Below are 22,751 nucleotides of genomic sequence, written 5' to 3'. Positions count from 1 at the left end.
GTAGAATTTTTACCACAAGATACGACATAATGTGAAACCCTAGAAAATGTAGAATTTTCATGTTTTATATTTTTTCACTGTTAGACAGACATGTACTAGATACTGTTATATTTGAAGAAAGTGTTATAGAAATAGACCCCTGTGTCCTTCTCACTTAGTCAAGTAGCTGAATGTGAGGTACTGAGAATGACATGTGAGTTGGCAGAGGGAAAATCGATTGATATACATTGGTCTTCAGCATTTTTCTAGTCTAGAGGGCGATGTTGAGGTGACTGAGAAATCGTTTTATAGCAATACCAGCACATGATTAGGACACTACATAGAGGACTTTATACAGTGACACAGTTACCAACTGAAGTAGCTGCTAGTCCACACTTACACACACAACCATACATGGCTGTCACACCAGGGCGAACATAGCTGTCAAATAGACAGCAGGGTTTTATGTGACAGCTAACAAATCTATGTTTTGTTTTAGTTTTAAAAGGTGAACACACACACACACACACATTGGTGAATATATGAAGATTTGTGTTACCTGAGGAATAAACTGTCTGGAAGGTGAAGAGATGTGGTGAGGAGTCTGGTGGACTCTGGAAAGATGGACAAGGTAGACCAATAGAGCCATCCCATATCCCTCCTGCTGATGGGTTTTCCTCCAGGTAAAACAAATACACGTCATCCAATTACCACCATGCAGGATCCTCAAGTATACACTGGTGTACTAATGAAATATGTCTGGGTAAAGGTATATTGAAATGTGTCTAATGTATTACTGTGTCATACTCAAAGCTTTTGTTATTAAATGTGATAGTCCTAGAGGTATAATAGATGATAGGGGTATTCATGTTATTAATAACAGATGTATAATGTATGAGTAGTGGTAACAAATCACATACTTTTAATTAGCCATAAACCAGTGTGAACATAAAGTAACGGTACTCGGTAGAACGAATTGAATAGAATAAGAGTTGGAACTTGATTGAAGTGACTGATAGCTTCGGCCACTAGTCCTTTCCCGCTAGCAAAAAAAATCACTCGTGGGCAGACTCCTAACCTGTCAGTTTTTGAAATGTTCTTGACCCCTCGTGAGATGAGATTGTAACTGCGAGGCTAGGTTAGACCTTGAGAGAAGGTAAATAGTGAGACAGTAACCAAGAACGTCCAAAACACTGTTTCCTGAAAAGTCACACTAACTGTCAGGATGTTGGATCGGGAGAGTAAGTTGTGGAGCAATAATTTCTTTGGCACAGGTTCTTTGACAGACAGGTACCAGGTGTAGGCTACCAGCATCACGGCTTCAAGGGTAGCAGAGACACACTGGTGCCCATTCCACCCACTGCAGAAGGGCCAACACTCAAAGAAGGGTCCAAGGGCACTCATGAGTCTATTCTGGAAGGCCTCGAATGCAGTTAGTAGCACCTGAGCCAAAGGCTAAGACTGTTGTCCAGCATGAAGTTGTATTTTTTCCTGTTTTGTGTTCTCTCATTTCATTCTCTTCTCAGGACGGTTAATTCTTTTGATTATTAGCAGGTGACAGGTAATGATAAGGAGGTATTGGGGAGGAAGGAGAAGTTAGTAGCATAATCGGTCCAGCAAATTACTCTATTCAATTCAGAGGTAAAGGAAAATTTGGAAACCCTGGAGCTTGGAGAAAGTGCGAGGGGCTATTGTCTGAGTAGCATTACATCTGTAAGTACGGCGACCCCATGGTTAGAAAAGAGATACACCCAGCGATGCCAGTCCAGTAATATTCGGACTTGAGCAGGCATCCTTGAGAATGATTATCATTCTTGGGAGGGTAAGGTTTTAGACCAAAACAAAGTGCTGGGCGTGCTCACACGTGCCTCAGTGATTATATCAAGTAGGATTAGCTCTCTTCCCACTAAATATTCTTGAGGTACCCGAACTATGGGTGGGAGGTCACTAGGGAAAAAAGTACGACACCTAGGTCCCTTAGTCTGAAGTCTCCCAATGCTTTGCAAGCCGATCACTGTTAAATCTGAGTATCGGGAGACTGGGAAGAATGAACAGACAATAGCCCGCCCACAAGTGTTGATGAGAATAACTGATGACATTATTAGAAGTGTTTATATTAACGCAAGCTGAAGGAGATTGTATATGACATTATTGATAGACATAGGATGATGCTATCGATGAACATGAAGTGTTTAAATGTATTCTCAGCTTAAAGACATGCGTTGGACAGATGAACCTATTAAACTTGAAGAACTATAGTAGAGAATTCTGTATAGCCGATACATGTTCTATTGCACCTTGTACCTTTCCAAATAATGTATTAAGTGTTTTAGTGCACCCTTGAAGGGCACACAAAAGGTTATCTCCAAGCTCCAGAAGTGTACGGTTTATAGTAAAAGAAGAAGTCGTTTAGAGGATTAAGACTCTCTCTTATGATAACTTGTTTAGATCTACAAACAGTGTGGTCATACACCAAGGGGGACTTGTATTACATAACAATGAAACGTGGTACTGAGGTCCTGCATATAACATCTTTAAGGTGATAGTTTATTATACTATCAAAGGGTGGAACTGTCGAAGTCGTATAATTGGATGAACGAAAGTATATTGGTTAATATTGTTTTGCCGTGCGATCGCAATGCGTACGCCACGTAACACAGATCCGTACGTCACCTAACACAGCGTGATGCGATCGCACGGTAAAATACGCACGCACTCGTATTACAATATTTAGTTATTTATATAATTCATATTGGTTCCATTACACTGTAATTTATGAGCAGATAGCATTTAGTTTATTATTAGTTTATATAATAAGATTATATGTGCACTTCAGTGATATATATGGTTCAGGTTGTGGGAAAGGTGGCATGTCTGGTATCATACTGAAACCCTATTCATCAGCAGCTGTCCGGTGCAGTCGGCGAAGAGATCGCACATTGCATACTTTAGTTATTGATATTAGGGAATGAACCTTTGTATGATGCTGGCCATGAAAGGAGCAGACCCCCTAGAGGGACGACCCCCACCTTAGATTGAATCAGCCTATGACCTGTTTGCCCTGGAGACACCCTTTGTCTGGACCTATAGAAGCAAGCTACGTCATTTGCATTGTTCTCTGTAACACTGAATGAGTATATATGATCACAGCTGAAGCTGCCAGCCAGTCTACTCTGACCACAGTTATCTAACAGATATACTGTTCCATTGGGACCCATGGAAGCGCAGCGATTGCAGCGGTATGTATGTATTTATCTTTTGGTATTGGCTGTACCGTACTGTATCATAATATAATAATGTATTGAATTGTTGACTATTTACATCTGCTAAAATAAATCACTTTGTGCTTTGGAAACACATACAATTGATTGGGCAATGCTTATTTGAAAACTATAAAATTACTTTAATAGTTCCAATGGGGCAGGGACTGATGAGTGAATTCTCTGTACAGAGCTGCAGAATTAGGGGCAATATATAAATAGCTGTTAATTAATCTATTAATAGAGAAAACTAGACAAAAGTCACAAATTTAAAACAGTAAACGCTTTTCAATAAATAGTAAATTTTACATATGTAAACTAATTTCAGAGAACTAGAATGTAATCAACTTGCCATTAAAAATTATATGGCTAACAAATAAGTGTACTTTTAATCTAAGTTTTAGGGAGTTATAGGGACAGAAACAAGGAGAAGGTTTTTCCCCCAGAAGACCATTATAATTGACAAGAGACTCCAGTAGGTCTCTTTTTATTACTACTAGATTCAGTGCACATTGGACCTATTAGTAACTACACTACAACAGCAGTTACAATTTGATCCACAGGGATTAAATAGTAACGCCTTGCATTGGAGGGCTTATCCAGCTATCCCAAGCAAAGACACAGGCCTGCCGACCTGAGGGAATCCCTACTGACATCTCAGTGACATAACCGGGATTCCCTGTAACATGGTGATAAAATGCTGCTTGCATTGCAGAAACAACATTCAGTTTTGAATGCTGTTGGTAAAGATTGTGGAACCAAATAAAACGGTTTCCAGCCTCATTGACACATCTCATGGCAATTATTGAGGACCTCAGTCTCCATTAGAACTTCAATCTGCAATATGGTACTAGTAGATGTGATGCTTCTACAAATAATTTTATATTCCACAACAGCACAACACAATGTGAACTTGAACTAACCTGTCTGCAAGTGCTTGTTTAGACACTTCTTCCAGTCGTTTTAATTCCTTTCTTACCGCATCCCCATCAGGGAATGCAGATTGTGCTATTGGGCCATTGGGAGGTTCAAGTCGCACAGCAGCTCTGTAGAAATAGATTTTTTTTTTGTCTTTTATAACTATCATTATCAACATTTATTTATATAGCACCAGGACACCCTGCAGCACTTTACAATTGGGAACAACACAGTAGTAAAACAAGTCTGGGTAATACAGATATACATAGAGGTATGAGGGCACTGTTTGCAAGCTTATATTCTATAGGAAAATAGGAGTTTGATACATATGGTAAAGTGCTACATATTGCATATTGGTCCAGCCAGATTGCAGAGGTTGAAGGTGCTTAATTGGCTACATGATCCATTCACATGGCAATGTTGGTCAGGGTTTGATCGAGTATAGAAACACATGCATGAGTTATGTGAACTGTGTATGGGGGAAATAATAGGGTACCTTAGGGATGTTAAGAGGGTGGTTGGGGAATTTAATAAGCTAGTCTGAAGAGGTGGGTTTTCAGAAAATGCTTGAAGTTTTGAAAACTAGTGGAAAGTCTTGTTGTGAATTCCACAAAGTGGGTGTGTTAAATATTTTTCACAGATGCAGCACAAAAAAAGTCCCTTAACCAGGAATGGGAGTAGTTAATGAAGGTCAATGAGAGCCACAGACCTGGCACAGAACGGAGGATTCGTGTTGGGAGATATTTTGACAAGAGAAGAGAAAAAGTTGGTGCAGTTTTACTGATGGCCATGTATGTTAGTAGCAGTATTTTAAAGTAGATTTGGTGAAAAAACAGGCAACCAACTTAGAGATTGACAGAGCAGATCAGGAGTGGAAGAACGACGTGCAAGGAAAATAAATCTAACCGCAGCATGCAAAATAGATTGTAGGGTGAGAGACTGATTCAGGGAAGACAAGTAAGGATGGTATTGCAATAGTCAATGCGGGAGATAATGAGTGCATGAATTAAACTTTTTGCAGTGTCCTGCATCTGTATAATCTAAAAATGTTTTTTAGATATATGCAACAGAATTTAGATATAGAATGGATGTGGGGAATAAATGTTAGTTCTGAGTAAAGGATCACACTTAAGACAGCGAGCTTGAGGAGTAGCATTTACGGTCATGTTGTCAACAGGAATAGAAATGTCAGATAGGTAACTTCTGGTAGGTCTGTTTTTGAAAGATGGAGTTTGAATGGGGGAGAGGACATCAAATATGAGATGGCAAAAAGACATTAACGCAGGCAAAAAGAGATGGTGAGAGATCAGGAAAAAATAAATAAGAGATGATAATGAAATTGTCGAAGTCAGCAAATTGGATAAAGTCATTTCAATTAAAGTCTAGCAAACTTGGTTGTCTTTGTTTGAAAAGATGCGTACGGTACGCTATGACGTACAAGGGCACGCTACGGCGTGAAAGGGCGTACGCATCCACTACACGTGGCAGCAACAGTAATCGGTCTTTTACCATACATTCGCACAAACACGCATACTTATAAAATAGTACACATTAATGGTAATTGCAACACATAGTCAGTTATGTCGAAATATAGTAGTATTTATATGTTATATCAGAGTTACATGCATATTAGTGAAATACACGGAATGGGTTAAAGGAATAACATCATGAGTGGTATCATAATGAACCTTATTACATATCCTACTGTTTGGTTCACTCTGCGAGGGAATCGCAGAGTGCATACGCAAGTTATGAATGATAGGGAATTATGAACTACTTAAGACTAAGGAATCCGGGCGGGAATAAGGGCAGCACAGTGGCCTAGTGGTTAGCACGTCTGCCTCACAGCACTGGGGTCATGAGTTCGATTCCCGACCATGGCCTTATCTGTGTGGAGTTTGTATGTTCTCCCTGTGTTTGCGTGGGTTTCCTCCGGGTGCTCCGGTTTCCTCCCACACTCCAAAAACATACTGGTAGGTTAATTGGCTGCAATCAAAAATTGACCCTAGTCTCTGTCTGTCTCCCTCTCTGTCTGTCTTTGTGTGAGTGTGTGTATATATTAGGGAATTTAGACTGTAAGCTCCAATGGGGCAGGTGATGATGTGAATGAGTTCTCTGTACAGCGCTGCGGAATTAGTGGCGCTATATAAATAAATGATGATGAAGAGCAGAGCATACCCCCTGCAGAGATGACCCCCTCCTTTGGATTCCTTAGGATGAACCAGCCAATGATTGACGACCCCTTGGACATTCCTGAGACCCGGACCAATAGATGCAAGCTATACCATCTTCATTGTATTACTGTATTTGATTGTGTATATAAGCAGCAGCTTGTGATCCAGAGGGGAGACTTCTTGTCCCCAGACTTCAGGATTGAATGACTGCACTGGATCCAGAGCGCCTGCGATAAGTAACGGCTGTATTTACTATTACTTTGCTTGAGCATATTATTCCACTTATTGCGAATAAATCTTTGTGCTTTGGAAACACAAATCGAGGTTCGACAATCGTTATTGGTTAGCGACAATACGCACATAACAATTTGGGGGCTCGTGAGCTTTGGAGGTTTCGTTGCCGATGATACGCAAGACCAACGGATTTCGGTTCCTCAACAAAGGGTGGAGACGCGTCATAAACGGGTAAGAACGCATTGTGTTCAAAACCTGAATTTTACTCTGTGTTGTGAAACCGAATGTCCGTTTTGCATTATCTAGGGCACGCTAACTAGAACCTAGGGACAAAAGAGAAAACTGTTTCTTTTTTCTGTCATTGTGCGTTTTAACTGTATTGCATTGCTTAGCGTATGTGTATTTCCTGCTGTGCATACGCGAACTTCCGGTAGACTTGCCACGTGGTTAAACAATCGTTTTGATAGTTATTGTACGTGTATAGTATAATTACTTGTGAAAGCCTCTGAGGTATTATTACTGTTGTTGGGAACTTTTGATTTTCTGCGCAGAAAAGGTGTATAGTGTGTGATGTTGTAACGTAGATACACTGTTTTGTTGTGGATTGTGCTCAGTTGCTGTATGACGAGGCGGATTGCCCAACTGAAGGACGGTATACAGGGCAGGTATACCGAATGCGAAAACCGGGTTTTCGCAAAGCGCTACCAATAGATCGCAAGGTTTGCTAATAATTAGTATTGGTAGGCAGTGCGATCCGATCGCACCGTTAGTGCGAATTGGTGAAGCAGCTAGGAGGAATTATACTGGAAAGGCAGGTTGATTGTATTAACTTGCGCTCCCAGCGATAATAAACTCAGCAGATTTTTGTGGTTGAGCCAGGGTATCGAGGAGCTGATAGCCCTTGGGGCCCACAGTGATATTTCTGTATTAGGGATCCTCGCCAGGGGCAAGAAAAGCGAGTGAACGCGGCTAAAGGAAATACGTTCACCGAGTATTATAGATCTCTAGCGGTGAGTATAGCAACAGAGTTGAAATTATTAGGTGGAAAGAACAGAACATTGTGGTGTGTCTGTGTTTCACATTTGGCCGGAAGGAACAGAGCATTGCGGTGTGTCTGTGTTCCGGGTAGAAGGTATATTGTTCAACATGGGTGCTAAGCATACGCTAGAGAAGGTCAGTGTACTGCCTAAGGAAGGCCCTATTGGTTCAGCGAAGTTTCTCATGTGTAAGAAATATGGTGCATACGCAACTGTGTATTGTGACACGTGGGTCAAGATGACCAAAGATTGTGATAGGCCTTTCCCAACAATAGGAAGTTTTAATACAGAGGTACTAAATACTGTAAAAGATATGTATGGTTGATTACCTCAACGAAAGTGAGGAATAAACATAATGATTGTTTAAAATTGTGGCAAATGGAAAGTAACACGTGGCAGAGCAGCGAATGCAAACCGGAAGTAGGCGTGACGAAAAGCGCGCGCAAGGCGGATGTAACCGTTGCGAAGCGTGGCGAACTCAGCGCAAGCGCGCCCCCGCCACCTTATGTGGCGGGAGGGGTAAGTACAGCCGTTGTTAAAACTGAAAATAGAAAAATTGCTAAGTTGTATCCTGTTTTAAACCAGTTTAAATCAAGTGTATCTGAAAGTGAAGATGAACCCACTGTGATTTTGGCCATTGCCCATGCCGTTAGTGTACTAGAGGCTCAGCGCAAGTATGAGAAAATGGCTGAGATAGGTGAGAGTAGCGTGATCACTAGGAGTGAAAGCGTTCTAAATCTAGGACCAGTAAATCCTGTAGTGTCTCCTGAAGTCAGTGTACCAGAGGGTGCGTTCACGGTCCACACAATATCAGTTCCCAATGGGAAACCGGATAAGGATGGTGTAGTTCCTTTAAGAAATGTTACAATGCATTGTTCCTGGACTAGATCAGAATTACGTTCCATTATGACTGAATTCCCAGATCCTAGAAAAGAGTTAGCTAAATGTCAGAAATTTGTTAAAGATTTAGGAAATGCTCACGAACCAACCAGTAAGGATTGGCGGGTAGTGTTGAGGGCGTGTCTTCCTCCCAATACTAACATACAAAAATTTATTGAAGATTGTTTGTTGGAGGAAGATGAAACCTTGACTGATGAGATTAACCAACGGAATATAGAACAAATTGTCAAACACTTAGCCATCTGTTTTCCAGTAGTAGTAAATTGGAGTAAGATTTTCACCATTAAACAAAAGGATAGTGAAACTGCCTCAGATTACTTTGCTAGAGCTATAACAGCGATCGCACGATTTACTGGGATATCCAACATAAGTGAGGACCCACATCACAGAGAGGTAGCTGTAGGAGTACTGATGGATGGCCTTAGAGAAAATTTAAAGACGAGAGTACAAACCACATTACCTAATTGGAGAGGCGTCACGGTAGACTCTCTTAGGGAGTCTGCTGTGGAGCATGACAAAAACCTTTTTAGAAAAAGGGAGGAGAAAAGTGATAGGTTAATGATGGTAAGTATACAGGCTCTAGAAAAGGTGCATACACGACCACCAGCATACAACCCATATAACAGGAAACCTAAAGTGATCAGGTGTTTTAACTGTAACGAGGAAGGACATTACGCTAGAGAGTGTAAAAAGGAAAGACTCAATACACAGAGAGGTGGGTCACATAGATATCCTCCAAGGAGGGATTCACATAGACTAGAAGACTCACATCTACCCGCGCATATAACGGCAGCAAATGCTGCGCGGGAAATCAATAGTCAGCGGTAGGGGTCAGGTCATACCTGTAGTCTACAGCCAGTGAGGTTAACTGAGAGTCAGAGTGAAGAACCAACAATGATAGTTGACATAGCTGGTAGGAAACAAACTTTTCTTGTAGATACAGGGGCGGCCCGATCTGTGATAACCTCTCCTTTCAACCTACAGGTGACCAGCAAAACTATTCCAGCTATGGGGGTGACGGGAAAAGTGTTACATTATCCTCTAACTAAACCTGCCGAAGTTACTATCGGGCCTCTGCATACTAAGCATTTGTTTCTCTTGGCTGCAGCGGCTCCTACTAACTTGCTAGGGAGAGACTTGTTATGTAAAATGGGATGTGTCATATACTGTACTTCAGATGGTGTGTTCCTAGATATACCCGAGAAGGTTGCACATGAGGTACAGGACATATTGGACACCCCTCAAAGGTTAATGTTACACTCTCCTGTTATAGAACAAAGTCCATCTCAAGTAAAGGGGACGTTGCTGGAAATACCAGGTTCCCGATGGACAGGACACTGGACTGATGGCAAACGTAGCCCCTGTCATGGTCAATCTAAAAAGTGGTAGGATAGCTCCAAAAATCCCACAGTATCCATTAAAACCGGAGGTGGAACTAGGGGTATATCCTGTTATTGAGAGGCTGTTACAACAAGGGATTTTAATTCGTACAGCCAGTACAGCAAATAGTCCCATTTTCCCTGTGAAGAAGAGTGGGGGGAGGGGCTATAGACTAGTCCAGGACTTAAGGGGAATTAACAAATTTGTTGAGAGCCAATTCCCCGTAGTGCCGAATCCAGCTGTCATCCTCATGCAGATTCCACCGTCTGCCAGTCATTTTACTGTCATTGATCTATGTTCTGCTTTCTTCTCAGTCCCTCTTCACCCTGACTGCCAATACCTTTTTGCATTCTCATACAGGGGAGTGCAATACACATGGACCAGACTACCCCAGGGGTTCATTGACAGCCCCAGTATTTTCTCCCAAGCCTTACATGACTGTTTGCAATCCTTTCAACCCCACAATGGGTCTGTTCTAATTCAATATGTGGACGATTTGTTGTTGTGCTCTGATTCTTTTATGTCATGTTTGCATGATACTAAATTGTTGTTGCTTCATCTTTCACAAACAGGGCACAAGGTGGCAAAGGATAAATTACAGCCATGTCAGACTAAGGTCAAATACTTAGGACACTGCCTCACTAAGGGGCTAAGACACCTGACAACCGACAGAATTGAGGCCATACAACACATGACCCTGCCGCAGAGCCAGAAGCAGAATCGTACTTTCTTGGGGATGTGTGGATACTGTAGGTCCTGGATCCCAGGTTTTTCTATTCTGGCATTACCATTGCAGGAGCTAGTCTCTTCCTCAAAACCAGAGCGTGTTGTACACACAGAAGAGTCAGAGCAAGCGTTCTTTAACCTTAAAGATAGTCTGACAAGAGCACCTGCATTGGGAATACCTGATTATGAAAAGCCTTTTGAGCTATTTTGTACAGAAGCTGATGGCTGTGCAGCAGGTGTCCTCGCACAGAAACATGGTGACGCTAGCAGACCGGTAGCATACTACAGTGCACAATTAGACAATGTGGCAAGGTCACTCCCAACATGTCTCAGAAGTGTAGCAGCAACGGCCCTTTTAGTAAGTAAGAGCGAAGATGTAGTATTAGGTCATAATTCAACCATCTATACACCCCATGCTGTATCAGCTCTGTTAAATTCAGCCCAAACCAGACATGTTTCTTCAGCTAGATTCACAAAATGGGAACTAGCCCTGATGGCACCCTCAAACATCACCATCAAACGATGCAACACCTTAAATCCCGCTACATACCTTCCGTATGTGTCTCAAGAGACACAAAGGGTGGGAGGTGAGGAGACCCTGGTTGATGAGGAGTTAGGCAACAATACTGACACGCATGACTGTATGGAACACCTGAATCAGACCTTTACTGCAAGGCCCGACATACGTGACACCCCCTTAGAAAATGTAGATTTTACGTTTTATACAGACGGAAGTTGCCATAGACAGACAGAGACAGGAGAGCTATGTACTGGTTACGCTGTTGTAGACGATCAGGATGTGGTAGAAGCTGAACCACTTGGTCCACCTCACTCAGCCCAGGTGGCGGAACTAGTAGCACTAAAGAGAGCGTGTGAACTGGCAGAGGGTAAATCAGCCAATATATATACTGACTCTAGGTACGCCTTCGGGGTAGTGCACGATTTTGGGGCCCTTTGGCGTCTTAGAAACTTTACGACAGCAGCAGGTACACCAGTGGCACACTCACAACACATAAAAGGACTTCTGACAGCGATACAGTTACCCAGAACAGTAGCCGTCATAAAGTGCAAAGCCCATACCTTTGAAGAAGACCCAGTGTCATTGGGCAACAACAGGGCAGACGAAGCTGCTAAATGGGCAGCAGGGCAACCTATGACTGTATCGACCGAGACTATGATGGTTTTTCAGACATTAGACACGCAGAAATTAATTGAAATGCAAGATTTGTGTTCCCTGCAGGAGAAGGCGGTCTGGAAGGCGAAGGGATGTGGTCAAGAGTCCTCAGGACTCTGGAGGGATGGACAAGGTAAGCCTGTAGCTCCCCGAACATACTATCCAAGCCTGGCTGAAGCAGCACACGGCCTGACTCACCTGGGTAAAGAAGGTATGTGCAAACTGGTGAGAGCATACTGGTGTGCTCCCGGATTTTCCTCTCAAGCTGGTAAGAAAGCAATGTCATGTCTTACTTGTTTGAGGAAAAATGTTGGGAAAACTATTCCAACTGAGCCATCCCACATCCCTCCTACAGACGGACCTTTCCAGGTAATACAAATTGACTATATACAATTACCACCGTGCAGGAATCTAAAGTATGTGTTAGTGTGTATTGATGTGTTTTCCGGTTGGGTAGAAGCATATCCGGCAGCCACTAATACTGCTGTGTTCACTGCAAAGAAAATCGTACAAGACTTTGTGTGTAGGTTCGGTATCCCTAGAATCATTGAAAGTGATAGGGGTACCCATTTTACTGGTGATGTCTTCCAAAATATGTGTAAACTCATGGGAATCAGTAGCAGACTTCACACCCCTTACCGACCACAAGCCAGTGGTAAGGTGGAGAGAGTAAACGGTACTATCAAGAACAAACTAGGTAAGATAATGGCTGAAACTGGGTTGGCATGGCCTGAGGCTTTGCCGTTGGTCCTCCACAGCATTCGAACCACTCCTAGACCTCCTCTTAATCTGTCCCCCTTTGAGATACTGTTCGGACGACAACCTCATTTGATCGTGAGTCCACAAGACGACTTAAAGTGTAATAATGAAGTGACTGTACAATATCTTATAAGAATGAGTAGACAGCTGAAACAACAACAACAAAAACTAAAAATGCTGTCACCTGGTATGCCAGAAACGAACTGTCATGATGTTGAACCTGGAGACTATGTTATGATCCGCAATTTCTTACGTTCAGGTTGTTTAACAGACCGTTGGGAAGGCCCGTACCAAGTGCTGCTGACCAGTACTACATCACTGAAGGTTGCAGAGAGAGACACTTGGGTCCATTCCACCCACTGCAGGAGAGTCCATAATCCGGAGAAAGTGCAAGACAAGACTCAGACCGACGACATAGAACTGTCACTTGTGAACCTGTTCCGGGAGATCTAAAGCCTGCAGTTGAGACACCTGAACCAGAGACGTTGCCTCAGAACTATCTTTCCAGCGATGGAGTGGCGGTTTTTGTTTTTCTTTTGTTCCAGGATTTTCCTTGTTTTTACTTTTTCTAGGACATTCTATTTTTGTGAAGGAGGATGGAGGACGGAGGAGAGTTCTGGGAGTGATACGGATGAAATAGAGGCCGAAGAAAAGTTAATAGAATATCCTGAGCAGCCCATTATCAAACTTGGTCCAGGGGTTATGAAAAGGTCTGCTAGCTCAGGAACTCGGAGGCAGTGTGAGGGGCTATTGTCTGATGAGTATTGTATCTGCAAGTTCTGCAACTCCCTAGTTGAAGAGAGATGCATCCAACGATGCCAGTCCCCCAGTACTCTGAATATAGGCGGGCATCCTTTGGAGGATTATCACTCCCTGGTGGGTAAGGTGCTAAACCAAACTGAATGTTGGGTGTGCTCTCACGTGCCTCAAGGGCAGCATAACATAGGACTAGTGCCATTCCCTTTAAACATATCCGAAGTACTCGAATTAAGGGGTGGGAGGCCCATAGAAGGGAGGTACAATAACACTAGGTCCCCTAGTCTGACGCTTCGACAATACTCCATAGGCAGATCTTTGCTGTGCCTAAACATATCCCATGCAAAGCGCCTGGAGAATTGGGAGGCTGACCTATCAGATCAGACAATGGCTCGCCACACTCATTTTAGAGAGAGACTCACAAGGTCACTACTAGGCAGGAATGCTGATGGAAGTCACAAGTTAGGGCGTATAACCAAACATAAGAAGGTATCTATTGGAAAAGTCTCTACAGATAAATGTGAAAATATCATTAATGCCAACACGTGTCTAGAGCAGATGGAGACACTAGGCATGGGTAGTTTTATCAAAACTCTGTGTGATATAATTCATGGGCATACTGTTCCTTATGTTCTCCCTGATGATGAGTATTTTGTTTGTGGAAGGAAAGCTTATTCCTGGGTGACTCCGAGTTCCAAGGGCTTGTGTTTCTTAGCTAAACTGGTTCCTGAAATCATGACTATTACTCATGAAGAAATGGTAGATATTCACAAGACTACATCACCACCATACATACACACACAGTATGAACACCGTGGCAAGAGAAATATGATTCCTGGTGAGGAACCCATAGCTACAAAATTGATTAGTGAAACTGCTGGTTTCCAAGTTATGGTTGCTCTAGATCTCACCAGGACCGCTCGGGGAACATTAAACTTTAAATATATCCAAGACCTAGCTAAATTAATAGATAATATCACCGAGATGTATGATGACACTTTCAGGTATACTGGAAGGGAGCTACAAGCGTACAAGAAGGAGTTGGTGCAACATAGACTGGTACTAAATTATCTCACCTCTATTACTGGTGGGTACTGTGTGACACTGGCCACCCAGTTCGGTGTCAAATGTTGCACGTACATTACTAATAATACGGAAGACCCTAAAGAGGTTATAGACCGGAAGATGGATGAAATTTTGCAGCTGAAATGGGAATTTCGAAAGAGCCATAATTCTTCGTTATATGAGGTCGGGGAAAAGGTGGTGGGTTGGTTCTCATGGTTGAACCCAGCAAAATGGTTCTCCGGTCTGGGGGAGTGGGTACAGGAAATGATTGCGAGTGTAGGTAAGCTCCTTCTCCTTATACTGGGTGTCATCTTAGCAATTGGTTTAGTTGTCAAATGTGTTCCTACTGTGTTGAAGTGTGGAAAACGGTCTCATAAGAGTGACACTGAGAAAGAGACTGAAAGGGTGGTACCAGATACCGAGATCATGGTCTGTGGAGAAGTATTGTACAATCCTGAACTTGAAACGGTGATTGGGTGATAGTTTATTACACTATCAAAGGGTGGAACTGTCGAAGTCAGCAAATTGGATAAAGTCATTTCAATTAAAGTCTAGCAAACTTGGTTGTCTTTGTTTGAAAAGATGCGTACGGTACGCTATGACGTACAAGGGCACGCTACGGCGTGAAAGGGCGTACGCATCCACTACACGTGGCAGCAACAGTAATCGGTCTTTTACCATACATTCGCACAAACACGCATACTTATAAAATAGTACACATTAATGGTAATTGCAACACAGTCAGTTATGTCGAAATATAGTAGTATTTATATGTTATATCAGAGTTACATGCATATTAGTGAAATACACGGAATGGGTTAAAGGAATAACATCATGAGTGGTATCATAATGAACCTTATTACATATCCTACTGTTTGGTTCACTCTGCGAGGGAATCGCAGAGTGCATACGCAAGTTATGAATGATAGGGAATTATGAACTACTTAAGACTAAGGAATCCGGGCGGGAAGAGCAGAGCATACCCCCTGCAGAGATGACCCCCTCCTTTGGATTCCTTAGGATGAACCAGCCAATGATTGACGACCCCTTGGACATTCCTGAGACCCGGACCAATAGATGCAAGCTATACCATCTTCATTGTATTACTGTATTTGATTGTGTATATAAGCAGCAGCTTGTGATCCAGAGGGGAGACTTCTTGTCCCCAGACTTCAGGATTGAATGACTGCACTGGATCCAGAGCGCCTGCGATAAGTAACGGCTGTATTTACTATTACTTTGCTTGAGCATATTATTCCACTTATTGCGAATAAATCTTTGTGCTTTGGAAACACAAATCGGGGTTCGACAATCGTTATTGGTTAGCGACAATACGCACATAACAAAATCAAAAGGAGCTTATTAGCTATCCAAGAGAAGTGGTGTAGACAGAGAAGAACAGAGGACCTAGGACTGTGCCTTGTGGAACTCTATTTGATAAACAAAGCGGAGAGGAAGTGGATTCAGAGAAACTAACACTGAAGGAGCGATCAGATATGTAGGATGAGAACAAGGATAGGACAGTGTCCTGATGACCTAGGGATTGTAGTGTTTGTATAATTAGAGAGTGGTCAACAGTGTCAAATGCAGCAGAGAGATTCAGGTGAATTAGAAACAAGAAGTGGCCTTTAGATTTAGCTGTGATCAAATCATTGACAACCTTAGTCAGTCCAGTTTCTGTGGAGTGTTGAGAAAGAAAGCCTGACTGAAGAGGGTACAATAGGTCGTGGGATGAGAGTGTAGGTAATTCTCCCAAGACGCTTGGAGAGGCATGGGAGCCGAGAGATGAGATGATAATTTGACTGAGTTTTGGATAATTTTGTATTTTCAGAATAGGAGAGATCACTGCGTGTTTGAGTAATGACAGAAGGATATCAGGAGAGGGAGGGAGGGAGAGGGAGAGAGAGATCCAGTATTTAACCCTTGAGCACGTGGTAAGGGCACATATCAGCAAAGCGCACTTTGGTGGCTTGTCAGGGCAGGCCGCAAATAACACAAATCATTGTCGATCATCTACCAAACTAATTTTAGGGCATTCTAATACTTTGGGGCGACACACACAGTGATAATGGGCCCACATGACCAGTATTAAACAGCTCAATCACATACCTATGTGCAGCATCAGGGTTCAGAATTTCTGCTCTGTGTTTGGCCTCTCTGCCCTCTGCTGCCTTTATATGCTCCTTCTGCTTTTGCAGCTGGTCAAGTATGGAATGATAATGTTCATAGGATGCCCTGACTGCAGCCTGTGGTGCTGCTGCCCCTCCACCTCCAGCAAAATATGGTGCCTGAGAAAGAATTATATCATGAGAACCACAGCTACAAGTAATATGTAGAGTACTCGGGCATGCAACCTGTGTGTCTCATTGGTACAAAGAGCAATATATAAATTCACCTTAATTTCTCCACTTCCTCCAGAGCCAATCACATTCCTCCATCCTTGCTCTCTTGCACGATTTATGCGCTCCAGCTAAAACCATTAAAACAAACCTTTTTAGAAAGCAGTCTGATGTTTCAGCATAGAGTACAACAAGCACTGTAATATATTGTTGTGAAAGAGATTCTAGAAAATGTTGTCTTTCTTCTGGCTGTCAGAAGGACACATGAACATTTAAAGTGAGCCTGTAAAAACACTACAAAACGAAATGGGACTTTTCTTTGTATTTTTGTCTTTAAAACGTGCAAGAAAAAAAAAGGGGGCCTATATGCAAGCATTTAAAAACAAACAAATAAAAAAGGATTGTGTTTATACTTCATAAAAACAGTGACCATGGTCAGATGATGCACTAGAAGGTCGGTGGAACCATAATGCACAAACCTTTATTACCATTGTTTAAAAAAAGTGGTGAAAATAAAACTTCTAGGAAGTGCAGAAGTGGAAGCTGCTCAATCAATTTATTACTTCTAGGAAGTGAGCAGAAAGTACTGTCTTGCACTGATGAGTCATGATAAGGTGGAAATTGTCTTATCGCTAATTCTTGCTCTAAAATTCTAGTGGGTAAAACACCGATCGAATAAGATGATAAGCAAATGGCTCAGGGAGCTGCAAGATGAAATTCAGCGAGTAAACTACCGTAATAACGGTAATAGTTTTAACGCGCTCGTTCCGGCGGCGCCCGGAGGAACAATTAAATATCCCCCTATAAATAATAACATACTGCCAAACATGGTAAAAACAGTACAAAGAGGAGGAGTAAAAGGGAGACTTTGTATTTTATAATACATACACTAAAGTAAAGGGAAAAAAAAACATCTTGTTAATAAGTTTAGTTGGTTAAGCAATGTTCAATAAAAGTTGTTATTCCCTGACAGAGAGTTATAAACATGTTAGTTGAATTGTTCTGAGGCTGCTTTGCTGCCATCTTGTGGACTAACATGTAGAATGCTAATACATGTACGAGATGCACATTGCCTTGATTATAGTTTCCTTACAAACTAGAGAATGCTCCAAATAGAGGCATTTATGATTGAAGCTACAATTCAAAAAACACAAATTTCTAAATCATTAGACTTTAATAATAATAATAATAATAATAATAATAATAATAATAATAATTAAATATGACTGAGCATAGCAGCAATAAATTGGAGATCTGAGATCAGACTACGTGTTCAGTGATGTGAGGAAAACTTGGGATAATGAATACACAGAGAGGAATATGTTTGAGAGGAAACACAATGAGCCACTATGTGCAGTAAATCAGATGATCCAGCTCACCCTTTCTTTCTCCAGTCGTCTCATCTGTTCAGCTTTCAGTAGGTTCATCTGTTATGGATATAAAAAAAAATAAAAAAATCTTACATTTCCTAAGAATCAGAAACATTAATGAGTATTTAAGAAAACTGGCAGTGACACCAGCCTTTTCCTTTGCATCTGTTTTATCAACATGTTCTTCTCTAGACAGTTCAACAACAGTTCTACAGTTAAAGTTGTCCAATGAAGTAACAATTTCTGATTGCATAGTAAGGCACAAAATACCTCAATGAAATGCTTGTTTTCCAGAAATTATATCATTGTCATTTACATCTTTTTACTGTAAAGGGGATGGAACAGACTCCCTTTAAAAAGACATTTACTTATCCAATCTAAATGTAAGCTTTTTTTTTTTTCTTTTAACTTGGATGGTTATACCCCAGTGTTTTCTGGACGAATGACAAATAGATCGTGAAATCTAATTGATCAATGTGCTGAACACTAGTGAAAGGGATATAGAAAGCACACACTACTCAGTCCATTCTCCACCTTTCAATTAAGTCCAGGGGGTAAATGTATGAGGCATGGGGTTTCTGCAAGTAGCCAGAAAACTGCGACTTTGCAGGAGAAATTTAAAGAGACTATGGCTTTTAAAGGCAAACTTGCCTTTAGAAGCCATTGCTGCTTAAATTTCCCATTTTACAGCGACTTGCAGAATTCGATGCTTTACCCCCAGACGAATGTTGAATATAAGGATCAGAGACCATAGTTGTACTATATTAACTGTTTTTAATATTAAATAAAAAAAACCCACTAAATTGTGTAACTCAGCATTGGGCATAACAAAAACCAGAAAAAGTAAATAGGGAATGCAGCTCTGGAAGTAGGCTTCATACGCATTGTTGTAAAAAGAAACAAAACACCTCGTTTTAGTAACACTTTCACTGTGGAGTATTACCCTTTAGGACCAGGCACTCCCAGAATATCCTTCCAGATGCAAGGTTATCAGTGTGGTATGTGGAGAAACATCAATTTTCAGAAAAAAAGTCACCACTATAAAATTATAGGAGTAACTATTTAACATAGTTTCATTTTGTAGTGGTATTTCCTGCATGAGGGATTGTCGACTATGACAATATGCAGAAATGAGCCATGCACTGCTCATCGTGGTAACAAAGAAGAGTACGCACCTGATCCAGATGTCTCTTCTCCTTCTCAAGCTGTCTACTGTCCAGTCTTTTTTTCTTACCCACATCCTGCAAGAGAAACAAGCCCAATAACTGCCCACAAGCTATGCCAGTCTGCCCGGTAAGTGAGAAAGTTAACGGAATCTAGACCAGCAAGGAAAACATGGTTAGAAGGCAAAAGTGGGAAGAAACAAGGAGGAAAGGTTTCGAGGCTTTGGTTTGGGTCATTCATATAACCGCCAGCACTGGACCATCCTGCACCATAAACCACACGTTTAATCCCTCCAGCTTAGTAGGAGTTCTATTAAGTCAGTATTTAAAGAAAGCAGGAGGGACAGCTCTATACCTCAAACATTTTCCTCCTTTCTTCTACTGGATTCATTTTCTTCATGGGTACTGCAGGGGCCTGGACAAAAAGTGAAACTTCAAATTAGAAGATGCAAATTGTAAACTCACCAGAGGCCCGGAGTGTGCCACTAAAACCTAAATGATCCTACAACAATAGCCTGTAGAGCTAAGTTCTCATAGATCAGAGATATGGGTCATTACACTTTTAAGAGCAATAAACATAAAGTATGCTGTTTAGAATAAACGTTGTGTTAAAATTCCTAATCTTGACATGGTTATTTATATACATTGAAGGACATTTTAAAAAAATATGTAAAAAAATAAAAAAACATGAAAAGGATCACTAAATGATCAACAGGTTACCAAAAGGGACTGCTAAATTCACAAGATATTTACAATTTCTTTAGGTTTTGATAAACCTTTTAAAATAACTTCTAAGGGGGTAATCAATTCCCTGCAATGTGTCGGGAAGTTGCTCAGGAATGGTTGTGAAGGTTCTCAGCGCGACACAGCGCAGCCGGACATCACTGCAAAGTCCAGCAGCTCATCCTGGGAATTGAATTCCCACCTCAGTTTAAAATGAAAAAAGTGGTATTGTTCTGAAATGCACAGCAGAATAGCTTTTTTTTCTCTTGATTTGGACATTTATACAATATCCAATTTAGAAATATTTCCATTAAAAAAAAAATAGTCTTGGATATATTATTTATCCACATTTCAGCACAACTTTTTAAAATCACTTTCATGTTATTTCCAGCATTAATACGGATATGTGTGTATATTAACATCATATGTGGCCTGGGCATGGATAGAATTTGGCGGATACTTTAGACAATTTCATGCTCACCTGTCGGTGTTTGATCTGTGGCTTTCTGTCATAATACTTCTTAGCAGCATCTGCAGACTTTTTGACAGCTAAAGGCACTCCATACTTAGCAGCTGGTTTTGTAATTTTCTGAGCAGGAGGTGAGGAGGAAGGCATAGCTTGTGCTGGAGCTGGTCTTTTTCCTTATTCAGAAAACATATATACACATTGGTTATTTATTCCAGTTAATATCAGACTTTCTATATAAGTGGCTCAGTTATGTATGTAATTAACACAAATGGCCGGTTGAGAAGCTGGTGTGTATAAAAGCTGTCAGGCATGTCTACAGATACCTCGGATACCTCTTACTCATAACAAAATATACATAAGCTGGCCAATCCTGCATTGCACCTGAACACCGAGCAACAAGATCACTGCCAACTTTGGCAACATATGTGGTTGGACAAGTAGGTTTAGATCTGGTCATTTGTGCACTAGGGGAGAGAAGAAAAACAGAATAACGTAGCGTAACCTGTGTGGTTCAAGGGATAGGACCTATGCCCTGATAAAGATTTGGTAATGGTAAGGAGGAGGTTACGGAAGACACGACTAGGGAGAATTGCTCTTTTGCTCTCACTATCTCTCCGTGACATGCAGGTAAGTAGCCGGATATCCTGGGACTATTTTCAGGAGACTTACTTTATCTACATGCCTGTTATCATCTGATTGAATCCATGAATGGAAGAAATATGCGGTCTGAATTGAGAAGAATCTTGTGGTGATTGGAATACAACGTTTATTATTCACCAGTTACGCGCAAGTGTACATCCAGAAGGGGATAAGGAGTGCATCACGTTGTGATTTTTTTGTTAAGCACCATCTGTAGTGGGATATACATGGAAAATAACTCATTGAACCACACAGCTTACACTATGTTATTCTGTTGATTTTCTTCTCTACCTTTTATGATTATGTCAGGAGGATCCGCTTTATACAAACATCAGGATACCCGTGGAACTATTGGACAGCTTTTTGAATGTATGAATTAGTTATTGAACAATTTTTGAACTGATCTTTTTTCAATATTGTAAAGATACCGAGTTTAATGTAACCTTCTGCGCCGTACAGCTAACCTACCCAAGGTTCAAAATCACCCAGGCAAATATCCAAAATAATACACATAAGTTTATTTAACAAAATGGTAGCACCAAACAGCAATAAACATATTTAAATAATAACTTGCCACAAATAACACTGCATATGGCACAGACAACATACAGGGTATAATGAAAACATCTCACCAGTATCCTAGCCACTCTCAGGGACTGCTGTCTATCAATCCAAGCTTCTCCCCCTCTCTCCTTTAAGGCTACCAGCAAAGCTAGCAGCCTTCAGTCACTGTCACTCCGCTTTCGGCAGACACACAGCTCCCCAAGACCTGGAGAGGTAGATCAGGGCAACGGCAGTACTCCAGGGACAGACTGTCCCTTTCCTGTCAGGGGCAGAGATCTATATCTCAACGCCAGCCTGACTTCAGCTATCAATTGGTAGTGAATGCCAATTTGCTGTCCTCTATAGTTCTTTTAAGCCCAAAAATGACCTCATCAGCAATTTCAGGAGCCGTCTAAATGGTCTTTTTCTGTGTTTACCTTTTCACAGGTAAACATACAGACAAAGGGATAACAGATGAGTCACTCCTGATTTAATTAGGGACAGGTATTGTTCTGTGGCTATACAGCAGAGTTTGTTTAAACAGGAGAGATCACAATCCAGACACATTTACATTTAAATACACAATGCAGTCCTCTGTAATTAAACATAGAGCTCTGTCTGTGGACCTTTTACCCATCTTAATACACGAGAGCTCCTGGTGTGATGTACATTCATACAGAATTGGTGGACAATAATCCTTTTGCCTAAGCTGAGACAATGGACTAGTCTGCAAGATAACATTATATGCTGGCAGACATTTTAACTACTTTCAAAATAGAATATACACAAGCTGAAATGTGACTGTCAAATATGGGGAACCAGAGGGCTAGAAAAGTTATATGTTTTTAAAGTCCGCAGTTTGTGAGAAACTAGGTGCAGACAGACTGAGGGGATATTAATACCTCGTTTCCCCACAAATATTATTCACTGTCTTTATGAGATGGTTTATATATGTATGCTATATGAGAAGTGGGATCCTACACTGAGTATTTTTGTATTTAGATTCTATTTGACACACGATAGGGATTGTGTGGTGATAATTTGAGGGCTGCCTCTTGTTTGATTGTGCAGGTACACCCAGTTCTATTGTTTGTTAAATTTTTAAGACTGTAACCTGTAGGCTACTACCACTAACTGTAAAGT

General features: G+C 41.3%; 1 protein-coding gene across 3 annotated transcripts in view; it reads right to left on the bottom strand.

Annotated features, from left to right (window-relative positions):
* Nucleotides 1-22,751, bottom strand: part of NEK1 (NIMA related kinase 1) — a 112,530-nt gene that overhangs the window by 72,590 nt on the left and 17,189 nt on the right. For all 3 annotated transcript variants that reach the window (XM_075197774.1, XM_075197769.1, XM_075197778.1), the window contains exons 10-16: nt 20,439-20,599; nt 19,590-19,649; nt 19,247-19,312; nt 18,081-18,128; nt 16,758-16,832; nt 16,472-16,650; nt 4,163-4,285 (exon numbers count right to left, since the gene is read on the bottom strand). In XM_075197774.1, coding sequence (XP_075053875.1) covers nt 4,163-4,285; nt 16,472-16,650; nt 16,758-16,832; nt 18,081-18,128; nt 19,247-19,312; nt 19,590-19,649; nt 20,439-20,599 — 712 coding nt within the window. The remainder of the gene's footprint in view (nt 1-4,162; nt 4,286-16,471; nt 16,651-16,757; nt 16,833-18,080; nt 18,129-19,246; nt 19,313-19,589; nt 19,650-20,438; nt 20,600-22,751) is intronic.

This window comes from Mixophyes fleayi, chromosome 1 (assembly GCF_038048845.1).
Source record: "Mixophyes fleayi isolate aMixFle1 chromosome 1, aMixFle1.hap1, whole genome shotgun sequence".
Taxonomy (NCBI): Eukaryota; Metazoa; Chordata; class Amphibia; order Anura; family Limnodynastidae; genus Mixophyes; species Mixophyes fleayi.
The sequence above is the reverse complement of the archived record's forward strand: the minus strand, read 5'-3'. Positions and strand labels throughout refer to the sequence as shown.